Source organism: Saccostrea cucullata, unplaced genomic scaffold (assembly GCF_032062105.1).
Source record: "Saccostrea cucullata isolate Sc308-1 unplaced genomic scaffold, CSIRO_AGI_Scuc_v1 ctg1110, whole genome shotgun sequence".
Classification (NCBI taxonomy): domain Eukaryota; kingdom Metazoa; phylum Mollusca; class Bivalvia; order Ostreida; family Ostreidae; genus Saccostrea; species Saccostrea cuccullata.
This window is the reverse complement of record NW_026925183.1, coordinates 211,683-225,818: the sequence shown is the minus strand read 5'-3', so window position 1 is coordinate 225,818 and position 14,136 is coordinate 211,683. Positions and strand designations below refer to the sequence as shown.

General features: G+C 36.1%; 1 protein-coding gene across 1 annotated transcript; it reads left to right on the top strand.

The window, feature by feature from the left end:
• Window positions 1-5,491: 5,491 nt before the first annotated feature.
• On the top strand, window positions 5,492-6,109 carry LOC134268254 (uncharacterized). Its single transcript, XM_062750445.1, has one exon. The coding sequence runs from the start codon at window positions 5,492-5,494 to the stop codon at window positions 6,107-6,109; it is 618 nt and encodes a 205-aa protein (XP_062606429.1).
• The last annotated feature ends 8,027 nt before the right edge of the window (window positions 6,110-14,136 follow it).

Here is a 14,136-nt window from a genome sequence, read left to right as displayed (position 1 = left end):
TTTATACCAGATGTGGATTCTAAAAAAAACACAAAAGAACTTTTTTGTTAGTTAATTCGACATTTTATTTTCAAACAGTCAGACTTTTCTACGCTTTATACAACCATGCCTCGCGATAAGTTTAACACAGGCGCTTGAGTGTCTAGCTTACCTTTCTTTTCATAATAAAAAAAAAATCCCCATACTATAATAATAACAAGCTTATTATTACAGGATATGGGGATTCTCTTTATTTTATTTTTTTATTTGTGAAAAGAAATGTTTTAATCGCCATGAATCTGTGTATTTCTAATAACAAAAATAAGTAGAGGTTACATTGGTCGGTCGCTCAAGAAAGAGAAAATTAAAATCTTTAGTAAATTTGTTTTATTTGAAACGAAAAAGGAAAAAACAATCTTACACGGGGAAATAAATACTTGTAAAAAAATGTTTGTGTCAAGTAAAGCCTGCATCTGTGTCATCTTAAAGTATTACATCGCACTTAAAACACGAAATTACTATAGCATTGCTGACACTTATCTTATAAAGGTTGCTTGATTTACCTTGATTTCCCGTCAAAAATTTAATGTTAAAAAACTGTTCTTTCTCTCAGAGACGAACTCTTTTGCATCTTAGCCTCTGGAGAATGCATAATTGAAATATCAAACCGTAAATATAATGATTGTGCTAAACCACTATTGCAGACTTCTGTGTTGTTTTATATCGGAATTAATGAAGAAAAATGTTTTGTACATATCGGAAATATGATTTTTTAAAGTCTGGGTCAAACTTGTTTAACTTACTTGTATTTTTTTTTTTTACATTCAGTGGTAAAGTAGAGGTGCAGTGAGCAATGAACTCACTAAATGATACCCCCGCCACCTATATGTTTATAATGGCAAAGACCATGTTTTGATCTGGGAGACCCAAAATAATTGCCAGATCAAAATGTAAAACTAGAGGTACCACGAGAAATGAGCTCACTAAATGATACCCCCCGCCTCCCATATGAATGTAATGGCAGTGTCCATGTTTTGCTTTGGGAAACCCAACATTTAATATGTGTCGGATCAAAAAGTAAAATAAGAGGTGCACAATGGCAAAATGTAATAAAGATTCTGTGAAAGTTTCATTAAATTTCATTCAGTGGTATAAGAGGAGTTGCGGATAAGAGATGGGTACCCTAAAGCGTAACAGACGGACGTACAGACGGACGGACGGACATACCGATTACTAGATACCCTCCCGCTTTTCAAGTGGGGGGTATAATTAAACTAGAGGTATACTGAAAGCACTGAGTTCACTAAATGATACTCCGCATCTCCTACTAGTATATGATTATAATGGCAAAGTCCATGTTTTGCTCTGGGAGATCCGAAATATAAGTGTCAAATCAAAAAGTAAAATAGGAAGTGCACAATGACATTATGTAATGAAGAATCCATGAAAATATCATTAAATTTTATTCAGTGGTATGGGAGGAGTTGCGGATAAGAGCTGGGCACTTTCAATATTATAGAAAGAATGGCTGTGTCCATGTCTTGCTCCGGGAAACCCAACCCATCTTATCCGCAACTTCCCCTTACAAATGAATAAAATTTAATGATACTTTCACGGATTCTTTATAACGTAATGCCATTGTGCACCCACTATTTTACTTTTTGATCTGACACTTATTTTGGGTCTCCCAGAGCAAAACATGGAATTTGCTATTATAACATTATATTAGAGGTGGAGTCTCATTTAGTAAACTCATTGCATACAGTACCTCTAGTTACTGAAATAAAATTGGTGCTTTATCAATTAATGTTTTTTTCACTGAACATGTTGAGTCAGAGTACCATATTTTTTACTCATTTTAGGTCACCTGAGTAAACTCAGGTGACCTTTTGCTATCCGTTTTCGTCCGTCGTCGTTCGTCGTGCGACATGCGTCCTGCGTTAACATTTGAACATTTTCAGCTTCTTCTCTGAAATCGCAGAACCAATTTCAACCAAATGTGGCATATAGCATCTATGCGTAAAGGGGAACAAAAATTGTGAATTTCATGGTCCCTGTCCCCCTGGGGCCTGGGGGTGGGGCCAAAACCTCTCAAATTAGTGCAATCTTTAAAAATTGTGAAATTTATGGCCCCAGGGTCAGGGGTTCTAGTGCTAGGGCGGGGCTAAATAGATTGTATAGTGAAAATGCATTATTTCTTTGAAGTTCTTCTTTTCTGCTCCTGGGCATTAAATAAATTAACCAAGTGCATAGTTATGTTGAATAAGGCTGCCTCTTCAAAAATTGTCAATTTCATGGCCCCAGAGTCAGGGATTCTAGTTCTAGGGCGGGGCTATATAGATTAAATAGTGAAAATGCATAAATTCTTTGAAATTCTTCTTTTCTGCTCATGGGCATTAAATAAACTAACCAAGTGCATAGATAAGTTGAATGTGGCTGCCTCGTCCAAAATTGCGAATTTTATGCCCCAGGGAAAGGGCTATTAGTGCTAGGGCGGGGCTATAAAGATTATATTAGGGAAAATGAATTATTTCTTTGAAAATCTTCTTTTCTGCGTTTGGGTATTAAACCATGAACTATGTACATAGTTTTGAGGAGGAAGGATGCCTCTTTGAGATTTGTGAATTTCATGGCCCCTGGGTAAGAGCTTCTTGTGTTAGGGGGGGGGCTCTAATGTTTATTTAATGAAAATGCATGAATTCTTTTAAAATCTTTTCCTTTGCTCCTGGATATTATGCCAATGATCTAAGTACATATTTATAAAGAAGAAAGCTGCCTCTTCCAAAATGGTAAATTTCCGGGGCCCTGGGTCAGAGGTATTTGGAGGGGGAGGGCACATAGTCTGAATATAAATTAATCAACAATTTATTTTGAAATAAAATTCATGATAAAATTTCCAAAATTTTGAAATATGTTGCCCCAGGGTCAGTGGTTCCTGTGGGGAGGGGTGCACAAGTGGTTACAAAGTTGAAGTGAATTTTCTCTTTGTTACTCTGATCTGCCTCTGGGTATTAAGTAACCAAAGTAAGCAAGCTAAGTATATAATTATCATAAGCAATGGTGCCTCTTTCAAACTCGTGAATTTCATGTCCTCAGGTTTAAAACAGGAATCAAATTCAATTACGGGATACTCAGGTGATCTATAAGGCCCGTGGACCTCCTGTTATATATCTTTTCAACTGTGTTTTCTCACTGTAGATAGTTATTTTTCCAGTGAGATCTTGACAAATGATCATGAATTTCCCAAACAACAGAAACGGAAGTTCCTCAGAGTGGTATCACTAAACTTCCAAAACATAAAAAAAACAAAGTTCACGAGACTGAGGTACTAACTGATAACTCGGAACCTGACATCATTGTAGGCACAGAGACTTGGCTGAATGACAACATCAGGGCTGACTCACACACTAGGTGGAATCATCAATCATCAATGCCGACAAGAATGACTTGGTGTGTACGCCAGTTTACACCAGTAAAGACCATGAGCTCCTCTGTGTTAGACTTCAGGTAAACAAGAAAAAGTCCATCATTATAGGAGTCTACTACCGCCCACCCAGCATCACTTGTGAAAACAATGCACGTCTGGCTGTAGCATAGATGAGCAAGGTTCGCTCGGAAAATCCTAAGTGTGATTTCTGGATGGCGGGTGATTTTAACCTCCCAGATATTAACTGGACTATCCAATCAATCACCTCCCATCAATACCCAAGCAAGATGTCAACAGAGTACCTAAACGTCCTTGGTGATTGTTGAGTAGAGCAGTTTATATGCACTCCAACACGGAGAGATAAAATCCTAGATTTGTTCTTCACTAGCAACCCATCACTAGACAACGTTGTAAAGTCATCCCAGAGGTAGGCGACAATGATGCTGTCTTAACTGACTCCTTATTGCAGCTGCTTTGAAGAAAACCGGTCCGTTGGGAAATATACTCATGGGATAAGGCAGATATGTCATCTTTACTACGAAGAGACATCAACAACTTTGTATAAGACTTCATCACTTCTGTTGATACTCACTGGGACCTCTTCAGAGACACCACTCTTAGCATCATGAACCGATATGTTCCTCACAAGCTCACACGATCCAGGACATCTAACCCTTGGATCAACACAGCTAGCAGGCGTTTCGCATGCAGGAAATTACATGCATTCCACAAAGCCAAGCAAACAAAGAAGCAGCGTGACCAGCAAAGTAACCGTCTCTGAAGTCAGAGTGCCAGCGAACTATTCGCCTTGCTTAATAACATTACGTGAATAACATGATCAACCCCAGCGCCTCAGAAAACCCCAAGAAGTTCTGGTCATTCATTAAAAGCAAAAAACAAGAAATCTCTGGCATAGCACCAGTACGGATTACTGATGGACTCATAACCAGTGACACACAAGCCAAGGCGAATACTGTATCTAAAATGAAAAGTTTAAATCTGCATTTACAACGGAGGATACTAGCCAAGCTCTAGACAAGGGTCCTAGCCCATTTCCAGCAATGGAAAGCATAATCATCAATTCACGAGGTGTGTTCAAGCTTTTAAAGAGGCTGGGTGGTCGTGGCCATTTTTAGACTATTTTCATCTACTTTAGAAGAAGAGCTCCATATAAAGATATATTAAAATGATCAATTCTAAAACTAAAATTTATGAAATTTTTCTTTGCCAAATGATAGTTGACAGCTCAAGATATCATATCTAAAAAAATAAGTTATATCTGGTGGTTAAGAAAAAAAAATAATAATCTGTTGACCCTCTAGCCTCCTGAAGTGACCTTTAACCACACAAGCCTACCGAACCAGATGCCATATCAGCACGTTATCTGAAGGAACTGGCAGAGGAGATTACAACGGCTTTGACTTTTCTTTTCCAAATTTCTCTGAATGGTGGATGTGTGCCAGATGACTGGGAGATGGCCCATATCGTCCCTATCTTTAAGAAAGGAGACAAGAGTTCAGCGGCTAATTACCGTCCTGTATCACTAACGGCAATTTGCTTGAAGATCTTGGAACACATTCTCCATTCCAACATCACGGACGACTTTGAAAGGAACTCTATCCTAACACCAGCATAGCATGGATTTCGTAGTAAGCGATCATGTGAGACTCAAATTATAGCCACAGTACAAGACCTGGCTAGTAGCCTATCGAACAGCAACCAGACTGATATCATCTTGCTGGAATTTGTCAAGGCATTCGATAAAGTTCCACACTAACGTCTCCTCCACAAACTGAATTAATATTGAATTCGTGGCTGCACTTTACAATGGATAGAAAGTTCCTTATCAGACAGAAAACAGTGTGTATTGGTTGAGGGGATGTCCTCCAACATAGCAGACGTGAACTCCGGAGTACCTCAAAGCACAGTTGTGGGTCCCCTATAATTTCTTGCCTACATCAATCACCTCCCTGAAGTGGTAACATCAAATGTCAAATTATTTGCAGACGACTGCCTCATCTACAGGACAATTCAATCAATCGATGACACAGTCCAACTTCAGCGGGACTTATGCGCGCTTGAGAAATGGGAAAAGGTCGACTGGCAGATTTTTTTTATCCTCAGAAATGCACTACCATCAACATTTCAAAGAAACGCCATCCAATTAAAAAATCATACCCTCTGCACAACCAAACCCTGGAAGATGTCCCAAGTGGTAAATACCTGGGAATCACAATTAGTCAAGATCTGTCATGGCGTGAGCATAGTAACTCATCTGTCAAGGCCACAAGAACAATTGGTTTTCTAAGAAGGAACCTCAGAAGCTGCCCACAGGATATCAGAAGTAGGGCATACACTACACTAGTACGTCCAGTATTGGAGTACGCATCAGTGGTTTGGGGTCCTCACCAACATCATTTAATCCAACACTTAGAAAATGCTCAGCACCGGGCAGCAAGGTTCGCCACTGGTGATTACTCGTCAAGGGACCCAGGAAGTGTGACCACCATACTACATCAACTCGGCTGGGAACCATTAGAACATAGGAGGGCCCGGAACCGTGTGATCATGTTCTACAAAATTTACCATCACATTATGGAAGTTCCAACAGCAGAATTCGTGGTTCTATGGCAATCAAAATCTGCCAAATCAGCACCAGCTTTGTTGTCTACAAATACTCGTTCATACCAGCAACTATCATAGCATGGTACAATATATCAGCCACGATCCGGAATTCACCATCGGTGGACACTTTCAGATACAAACTATCAGCGTGTTTGAGATCCTACACCACTAAACTGTCCACTTTTAACTGTTTACCTCTTTTAATACGAATATGCATAGGTTTTTACCTGTTCACTACGGAATTTCTGGAGTATTGACTCTCAACTTGAGTATACTACATAAAGGGAAGAAGAAGAAGAAGAAGAAGAATTTATCTTTTACATTCATTTAAGAACCCTCTCTACACTGCACACTAAAGAGTTCTGATTTTTATGGTATTTTTCTGCAGTTAGAGTGATCTGCCCTTAGATCTTACTTATAAAAAATAGAAATTCACAGTATATGACACAATTTGTAATCAGTTCAAGTATTCTTAGCATTTTGAAAGGCCAAGATAAATTAATTGAACATGTTATTTACATATATTTTCTCCTTGGAAGTAAACAACAGTGATTTCTATTCACTGATATTGTGTTTGAGTATTTATCCTGGGGTAAATACCTTGTACCATATAGTGAAATAAATTAGATAAGCTCAATATGAACACCTTTATAGAATATAGTTTTTTATCAATGTCCAAAAAAACATTTTGCACTGGTGTAGAGAGGGTCCTCAATGTACTCTTCTTTACATTTATCCTTTCTATGGAATAACTTCCTGAAATAAATGAGCTGAAATACGAAATTTTGATTACCTTTTGAAACAATGTTCCACGTCGGACAGGTGACAAGCCTTAAGGAAGGCCCATACTTTTACGGATCCGGTTTAATTTTACACATCAATATAAAATTTTGATTATCACTTGTCTATAGAAATAAAATCTTTTTGGGAGATCGAAAATAATTTAGCAAGTATATATTTGTTTATTATAGTGATATTGTGCATACAAAGCATTTAATATACATTATCTATGGAAATTAACACTTTGCGCTCTGTCCCGTATAGGATCTATATGTCATTTGGTACACACACAGATACAAAATTCTTCATTGCTTTTATGGACCTAAAGCTTTTTAATTTTCTTTTTAGCAAACTAACTTGACATCTATTTTTTTTTATTGATTTAAGCCTATATCATCCATTTAATTTTTACTTTTTAAAAAAATTTTGCAATGAATAATAGAAAAAATTGATATTCCAAAAAAAGGGGTATACGTCTTCAAAAGACTGTTTTGGTAAAATTTTCTGGTCAACCATAATAAAGTGTGTGTTTTTTGTTAACTTAAGATATAAAACTTAACAGATTTAAAGAAAAAATGGCATCGAAACAGTTTAGATTTTGAGAATTATAAAAAACAAAGATATATTGAGGAAATGGACAGATTCAACATCAATTTGTTAATGTTTTGCAGTAAAGATTTCAAATATCCTCTTGGCAAATGAAAAATTTTGATTTTCATAAGTTTTATCATGAATTTGATATGATTTGGTGCATAACTAAATAAAATATGATATCACTTCTTTATGTTCAATTTTGGCTGTTGAGTTTTTAGAGGTATGTGCTCTGAGACATGTTGTATGAAAATTAACCTGCAAAGATATGTCTTTTATGGGTGTTTTACTTAGTTTAAGACTTATTCAAGGTATATATTCAAATTTTAAAAAAACTATCAGTTTGACAGAAAATTCTGAAAGTACGGACCTTCCTTACGGAAAGCCCTGATGATATCTGAGGTCATTTTACAAGATTTTATATGATTCGTTTATGCTTATCTTATTTAATTAAACGAGATATCATTTTTTAGGCATTTTTTAAAACATCTGGCTGTAAAGTGACACATTTTTAAAATCAAGCATTCATAGTTCAAGAGAAGTGATTTTTCAGCAGCGTTATGTTATGAGTACATTAGGAATATAAGAGATAAAAGAAAGTTTATATACCCACCCTTTCGCTTGAAAAGATGGGGGGATATTGTAATCGAGATGCCCATCCTTCTTACCGTCTGTACGTCTGTCCGTTTGTCTAGTACACATCCGTCTGTTACGCTTTGGGATTCCAATCTCTAATTCTCAACTCCTCTTATACCACTGATTGAAATTTTAGAGAAACTTTCAAAGAATTTTTGTTACGTAGTGCCATGGTGCACCCCTTTTTAGCTCACCTGAGCCGAAGGCTCAAGTGAGTTTTTCTGATCAAAATTTGTCCGTTGTCTGTCGTCGTTGTTGTCGTTGTCGTCGTTGTCGTCGTCGCAAACTTTTCACATTTTCATCTTCTTCTCAAGAACCACTGGGCCAATTTCAACCAAACTTGGCAAAAAGTATCCTTGGGTGAAGGGGATTCAAGTTTTTTCAAATGAATGGCCACGCCTTCTTCCAAGGGGAGATAATTATGAATTAGAGAAAAATTAATAGCATTTTTAAAAAATCTTCTTCTCAAGAACCACTAGGCCAGGAAAGATGAAACTCATGTGGAATCATCCTCAGGTAGTTTAAATTCAAGTTTGTTCAAATCATGACCCCCGGGGGTAGGTGGGGCCAAAATGGCCGATCAAAGTTTTACATAGGAATATATAGGAAAACTCTTTAAAAATCTTCTTCTCAAGAACCAGTGGGCTAGGAAAGATGAAACTCTTTCGGAATCATCCTCAAGTAGTGTAGATTCAAGTTTGTTCAAATCATGACCCCCGGGGGTAGGGTGGGGCCAAAATGGCCGATCAAAGTTTAACATAGGAATATGTAGGAAAAATCTTTAAAAATCTTCTTCTCAAGAACCAGTGGGTCAGGAAAGATGAAACTCATGTGGAGGCATCCTGTGGTAGTGTAGATACTAAATTGTTAAAATTTTGACCCCTGGGGGTAGGGTGGGGCCAAAATGGCCGATCAAAGTTTTACATAGGAATGTATATGAAAAATCTTTAAAAACCTTCTTCTCAAGAACCATTGGGCCAGGAAAGATGAAACTCATGTGGAAGCATCCTCAGGTAGTGTAGATTCAAGTTTGTTCAAATCATGACCCCCGGGGGTAGGGTGGGGCCAAAATGGCCGATCAAAGTTTTACATAGGAATATATAGGAAAAATATTCTTCTCAAGAACCACTGGTCCAGGAAAGATGAAACTCATGTGGAAGCATCCTCAGGTAGTGTAGATTCAAGTTTCTTCAAATCATGATCCCCGGGGGTAGGGTGGGGCCAAAATGGTCGATCAAAGTTTAACATAGGAATATATAGGAAAAATCTTTAAAAATCTTCTTCTCAAGAACCATTGGGCCAGGAAAGATGAAACTCATGAGGAATCATCCTCAGGTAGTGTAGATTCAAGTTTGTTTAAATCATGACCACCGGGGTAGGATGGGGCCAAATGGCCGATAAAAGTTTACATAGGAATATCTGGGGAAGCCTTTTAAAATCCTCTTTTCAAGTCTTTTAAAGCCATGCTTAGTGATATTTATAGGGAATCATACTCAGGTAGTGTAGATCCAAGTTTGTTCAAATCATGACCCCCTGGGGGGAGGGGGGTTAAAATTCAAGCCCCCTCCTCGCCCCTCAGTAAACTTTCAGTTCTGATCTGATATGTGCTTTTTCCTACCAATTGCTCAGGTGAGCGATGTGGCCCCTGGGCCTCTTGTTGTACTTTTTGATAGGACACATAATTCTCGTTTCCCAAAGAAAAATATGGACACGGCCATTGTTTCTTTTATATTGAAGGGTGCGTACCCATCTCTTATCCGCAACTCCTCCTTTGGCACTGAATAGATTTATTGATACTTTCAGACTCTTTATTACATAAGGTCATTGTGCACCTCCTATTTTACTTTTTGATCTGACACTTATTTCGTTTCCCAGAGCAAAGCATGGACTTTGCCATTATAATCATATGGGAGACGGGGGTGTCATTTAGTGAGTTCAGTGTTAACAGTACCTCCACAATGGCACTATGTAACAATGATGTTGTGAAAGTCATTAACTTTCATTCAGTGATATAGGAGGAGATGCGGATAAGAGATGGTATACCCAAAGCGTAACAGACGGACGGAAGGACGGACATCCTGATCACTATACCCTCCCACATTTCAAGCGAAGGGTATAATGAAATCCTTAACGCTCCTGTATTTTGTTATAGCGACCAAAAGACAGGAGCGTCAAGGATCTATTTTTAATTATATGTCGAAACTGTGCATCAAGATTTTATAGAAAATAGTTAAGTGTCAATATAGACTAAATTACCCTTTTCATGGATGCGCATAAATTTTCGATCAAGGCGGCCTTCTGTTTGTCCTTCGTATTCTTTTGATTATAATCATTTTTTTGTGCTGAAATTTTAAATGTCATTGACTAAGCAAGGATATAAAAGAATGAGGTACATTTCCTTGCTATTCATTCTTTCTTCTTTGAAAGGGTCTACAGTTGTCAAATAACCAAGCTTTATCGTAAGACAGCATCATGTTGTCCAGGAGTGGAAAAAACTACAGTAGTAATCTCATCTCAAGTAAGTTATCATCTCCATATTCAGAATTATCAGAGAGAGTTATACAAAGGAATCTGTCAATTTAAATATCTATTTCAACAAATGGACAAAATCAAAAATTGTAAAACAATCTATGCATATAACCGGTACGTGGGGCTTCTCAATAAGAGAGGTGAGCCCGTGGAATATCGAATGAAATTTATTAGGGCTCAAACGGCCTGTTCAGTTTAATGCCCTGATTTGTGAATATGTAACAGTGACGGGTATTAATGGGGAGCATGAGTTAACTCCCGTCCCAGTACATATTCCTCCTCCTTCACACTTTTATATTTGAATTTTTCAACAAGTATTTTTACAAATAATTTTAATTTTCCATCAGTATGGTATAATTTTATGGCCTATGCAATACGTGTATTTTATCATGAACTTAAATGCATTTTGTCAGTTACCTAAGTAACATATTTGCGGAAATGTACGATTTTTTTTCCCGGAAACATTGAAAAAAAACGAAACTTGTTCGCTGAAATGTTATTATATTCGTATAATTAATTTGCGAAAACAAGGTGTGCCATTTAAATGGGGTTTAAATTACATGTAATATAACCCCTCCCATCTTCTCTGATACGCTATCAGAAACCCTTGGCTAGCGAAGATGAACCCTTCCATTCAGCTTTGTGCAATATAGAGTGAATGAAATACATCTATTAACTTCTCTAAAAAAAATATAAGTATGTGTTCATGTTTTCACCAAAGTTTTGTGAAAATTCATTTACAAATACATGTTTGTTTGTTTGTTTGTTTGTTTTAGGATAAAAAATACAAAATGGGAATAAGCTATGTATAGTTGTTTGATCAGTATAGTGTCTTTGAGCGTGAATACTCGTAGTTCATTTTATTGTAATACGAAAAAGTATGAAATATAGATGCATATATTTTGAAAATAAAGAGGAAATTAATTTTCTAGTAATTAATGGTACCGATCAGTTTGGCAAACACTTAATATCAATTACATTACCCTCAGTTAAAAAAAAATCGGTGGAATAATTGGCAAGTATAATTTATTGGGAATAAGCTAATAATGATTACTCAGTCAAGCATTAAATCATCAAGCAGTTTGGAATAGCGTTTGTAAATGTAAAATGAGAATGGATTAAAACAAATAATTTTAAAAAAAACCTTCATATGTGAATTGACGAGTTTTACTCAAAAAAATCTATAAGAGTTACCTTTCTTTGACTACAATAAAGCTGTAGATATTTATTCTTCGTGGACATATAATTATTACATTTGTGAAAGATAGGGAATATGCCACTTTAAAAGTCAAAAAAGAAGTGCAAGGAGACATAAAAAAAAAATTAAATACTTTCATGTAGTATTCTGTGAAGGACAATTGTAGTCAGGGATGGGAAGGGGGGTGCATGACCTAATGTCAGTGTCTTCAATGGTACATGTGTAAATGTCAGTTGATGGGGTATAGACGTTACATGTCCAAACAAAAAAATGAAAAATACAATTTATACTCGTTATAAAATTCTCATTATTGTACAATGATATGTCAACCTGGGTCTACATGTACAATGTACATTTATCTTCTGTGCGTGTAAAAAAAAAATAAGAAGAATTCTTCGAAATAAAAATGAAATGTAAGTAAACACAAACCTACAAACCATTTTGTATCACCTGAATAAAAAGACTGAAACTGTCATCTTAAACGTGTAGTATACCATCGCCATGTTATATCAAGTTTTTTGTACATTTGAGTGTTGATAAAAATTTGAAAAATATTTCCAAAATTCATATGCAGATGAGCTATTTTTATTTTTCCTTTATTCTTTTCAGAAATCAAGTCTTGATTTGAGAATATTTTCCAACCTTTTGTAAAATTAGTCGTGAATTAAATACTTTCTTCCAAATAAACATCTTCGCTAGCCAAGGGTTTCTGATACGCTACTCTCCTGACTATGAGTAAATAATAATAAAATACTCCACAGCCAAAAAAAGCAGCGGAATATAACTCCTCTAGTTTATCAAACATTAAAAAATATCATTAATGGTTTGAGTTGTCTCTCGTTGAATACATCATTATTAATCATTTTTGCATGCACCGTTCCGTTCTTTTAAAGCGTTCTCATGGCTGTAGAAGTTATGGGCACGAGTTTGTGCCCCGTGCCCCCACCCCCTCACCCTAAGGAAATAAACTTCTGAACTAAAAAGGTTAATTGATGTTGATTCTGATGCATTTTAACATTTTGATTAACAAAAACAAAATTTACACGTAGTATGAGTTTGATTTTTTTTATGTGTTATTAGTTATAATTAACACATCAAATACATGTATCAAATTCGTACTATGTGTAAATTTATCTTATTTTAAAATTCATAAATTTTTGCATCAGAATTGGCATCAATAACGTTTTGCTTTAATCTAACTACTCTCTCTCTCCCTCTCTCTCTCTCTCGTTTCTTTGATCAACCGCCAGTAACTCTGAGCAATATTTACCTGAAAACCTATTATCTCGACATTCAAGCCGATTACTTGATTACACGTAATTTAACGGGTGTTTCCATAGATACGGATTACCTGCTTTTCACGGTGTAATTATTTAGCTGTGAGGGGTGTCGGGACGTTTGTTAGTACACTTTATCAGCCGCCTTGCAGATTGTTTGGGTAAACGCTTCATAAATCAAAGCAATGCCAGAAAGTAAACTTATTATTTTTCTATGAAAATTGAGAATGTAAAATTACAACTGAGAATTAAATGCTTTATAAAAAACATTTAAAAGAAATTTTAACCTGACAATAAAGGGATTAAGAAAGTATATAAGAATTATTTTATTAAAATGAAAATAAAATTTTAAAAGTTCACGTTTTTAAAATTAGCTAGAATAAACTGACCGACATATAATACACTTAATGATCGAGCTGATTTTAATATCAGTAGGTGCAATATGGTCATGAATAATAAACAAAAATAAATAATATTGTCCAGTACCATTAAAAAAAAAATTTCAAGTCTGTCACTAAATTGAATAAACTATTTGTCATGTCAAGATTCACTTTCGTATGTCTATTCAAAGTTCATCGGAGGATACCTGCTGTCGTTTGACAAGTGTCATTTCAATGTCAGATCCCTTCGATGGCCTCATGTCTGACGCGATGTTTATCGTGTTTACTGTTGTTGCCCTGTGTATCGTGTGTAAAATCACCCTATGTCATGAAATTTTCATCGATTAAATGGTTCCTTCTATTTCAGTTAATACGAATAACTTCATCGTACTAATATTTTTGTGTATGTTGGTATTTATTATCAATTTCGAACTCGCTGGCATATTTCGACAGATTGCCTCATGCATTAGTATTCTGGCATGTTCCAGTGTTTTTATCGTACGTGTCTAAATAGGTCATCGGCGTAACTACAAAGGAAAAATAGCGGTCACAGTTGAATAGTAAACAAGTGTGTTGTGACGTTTAATTCTATAATTAGCGGTTTCCATATATGGAACAGAGCTCATTATATCCTTACTTTTCATTGGGCGAGAGTTTCCCGATTGTGATGTCACAGAGATTGACGTCACGGAACTAATAAACCAATGTACACAG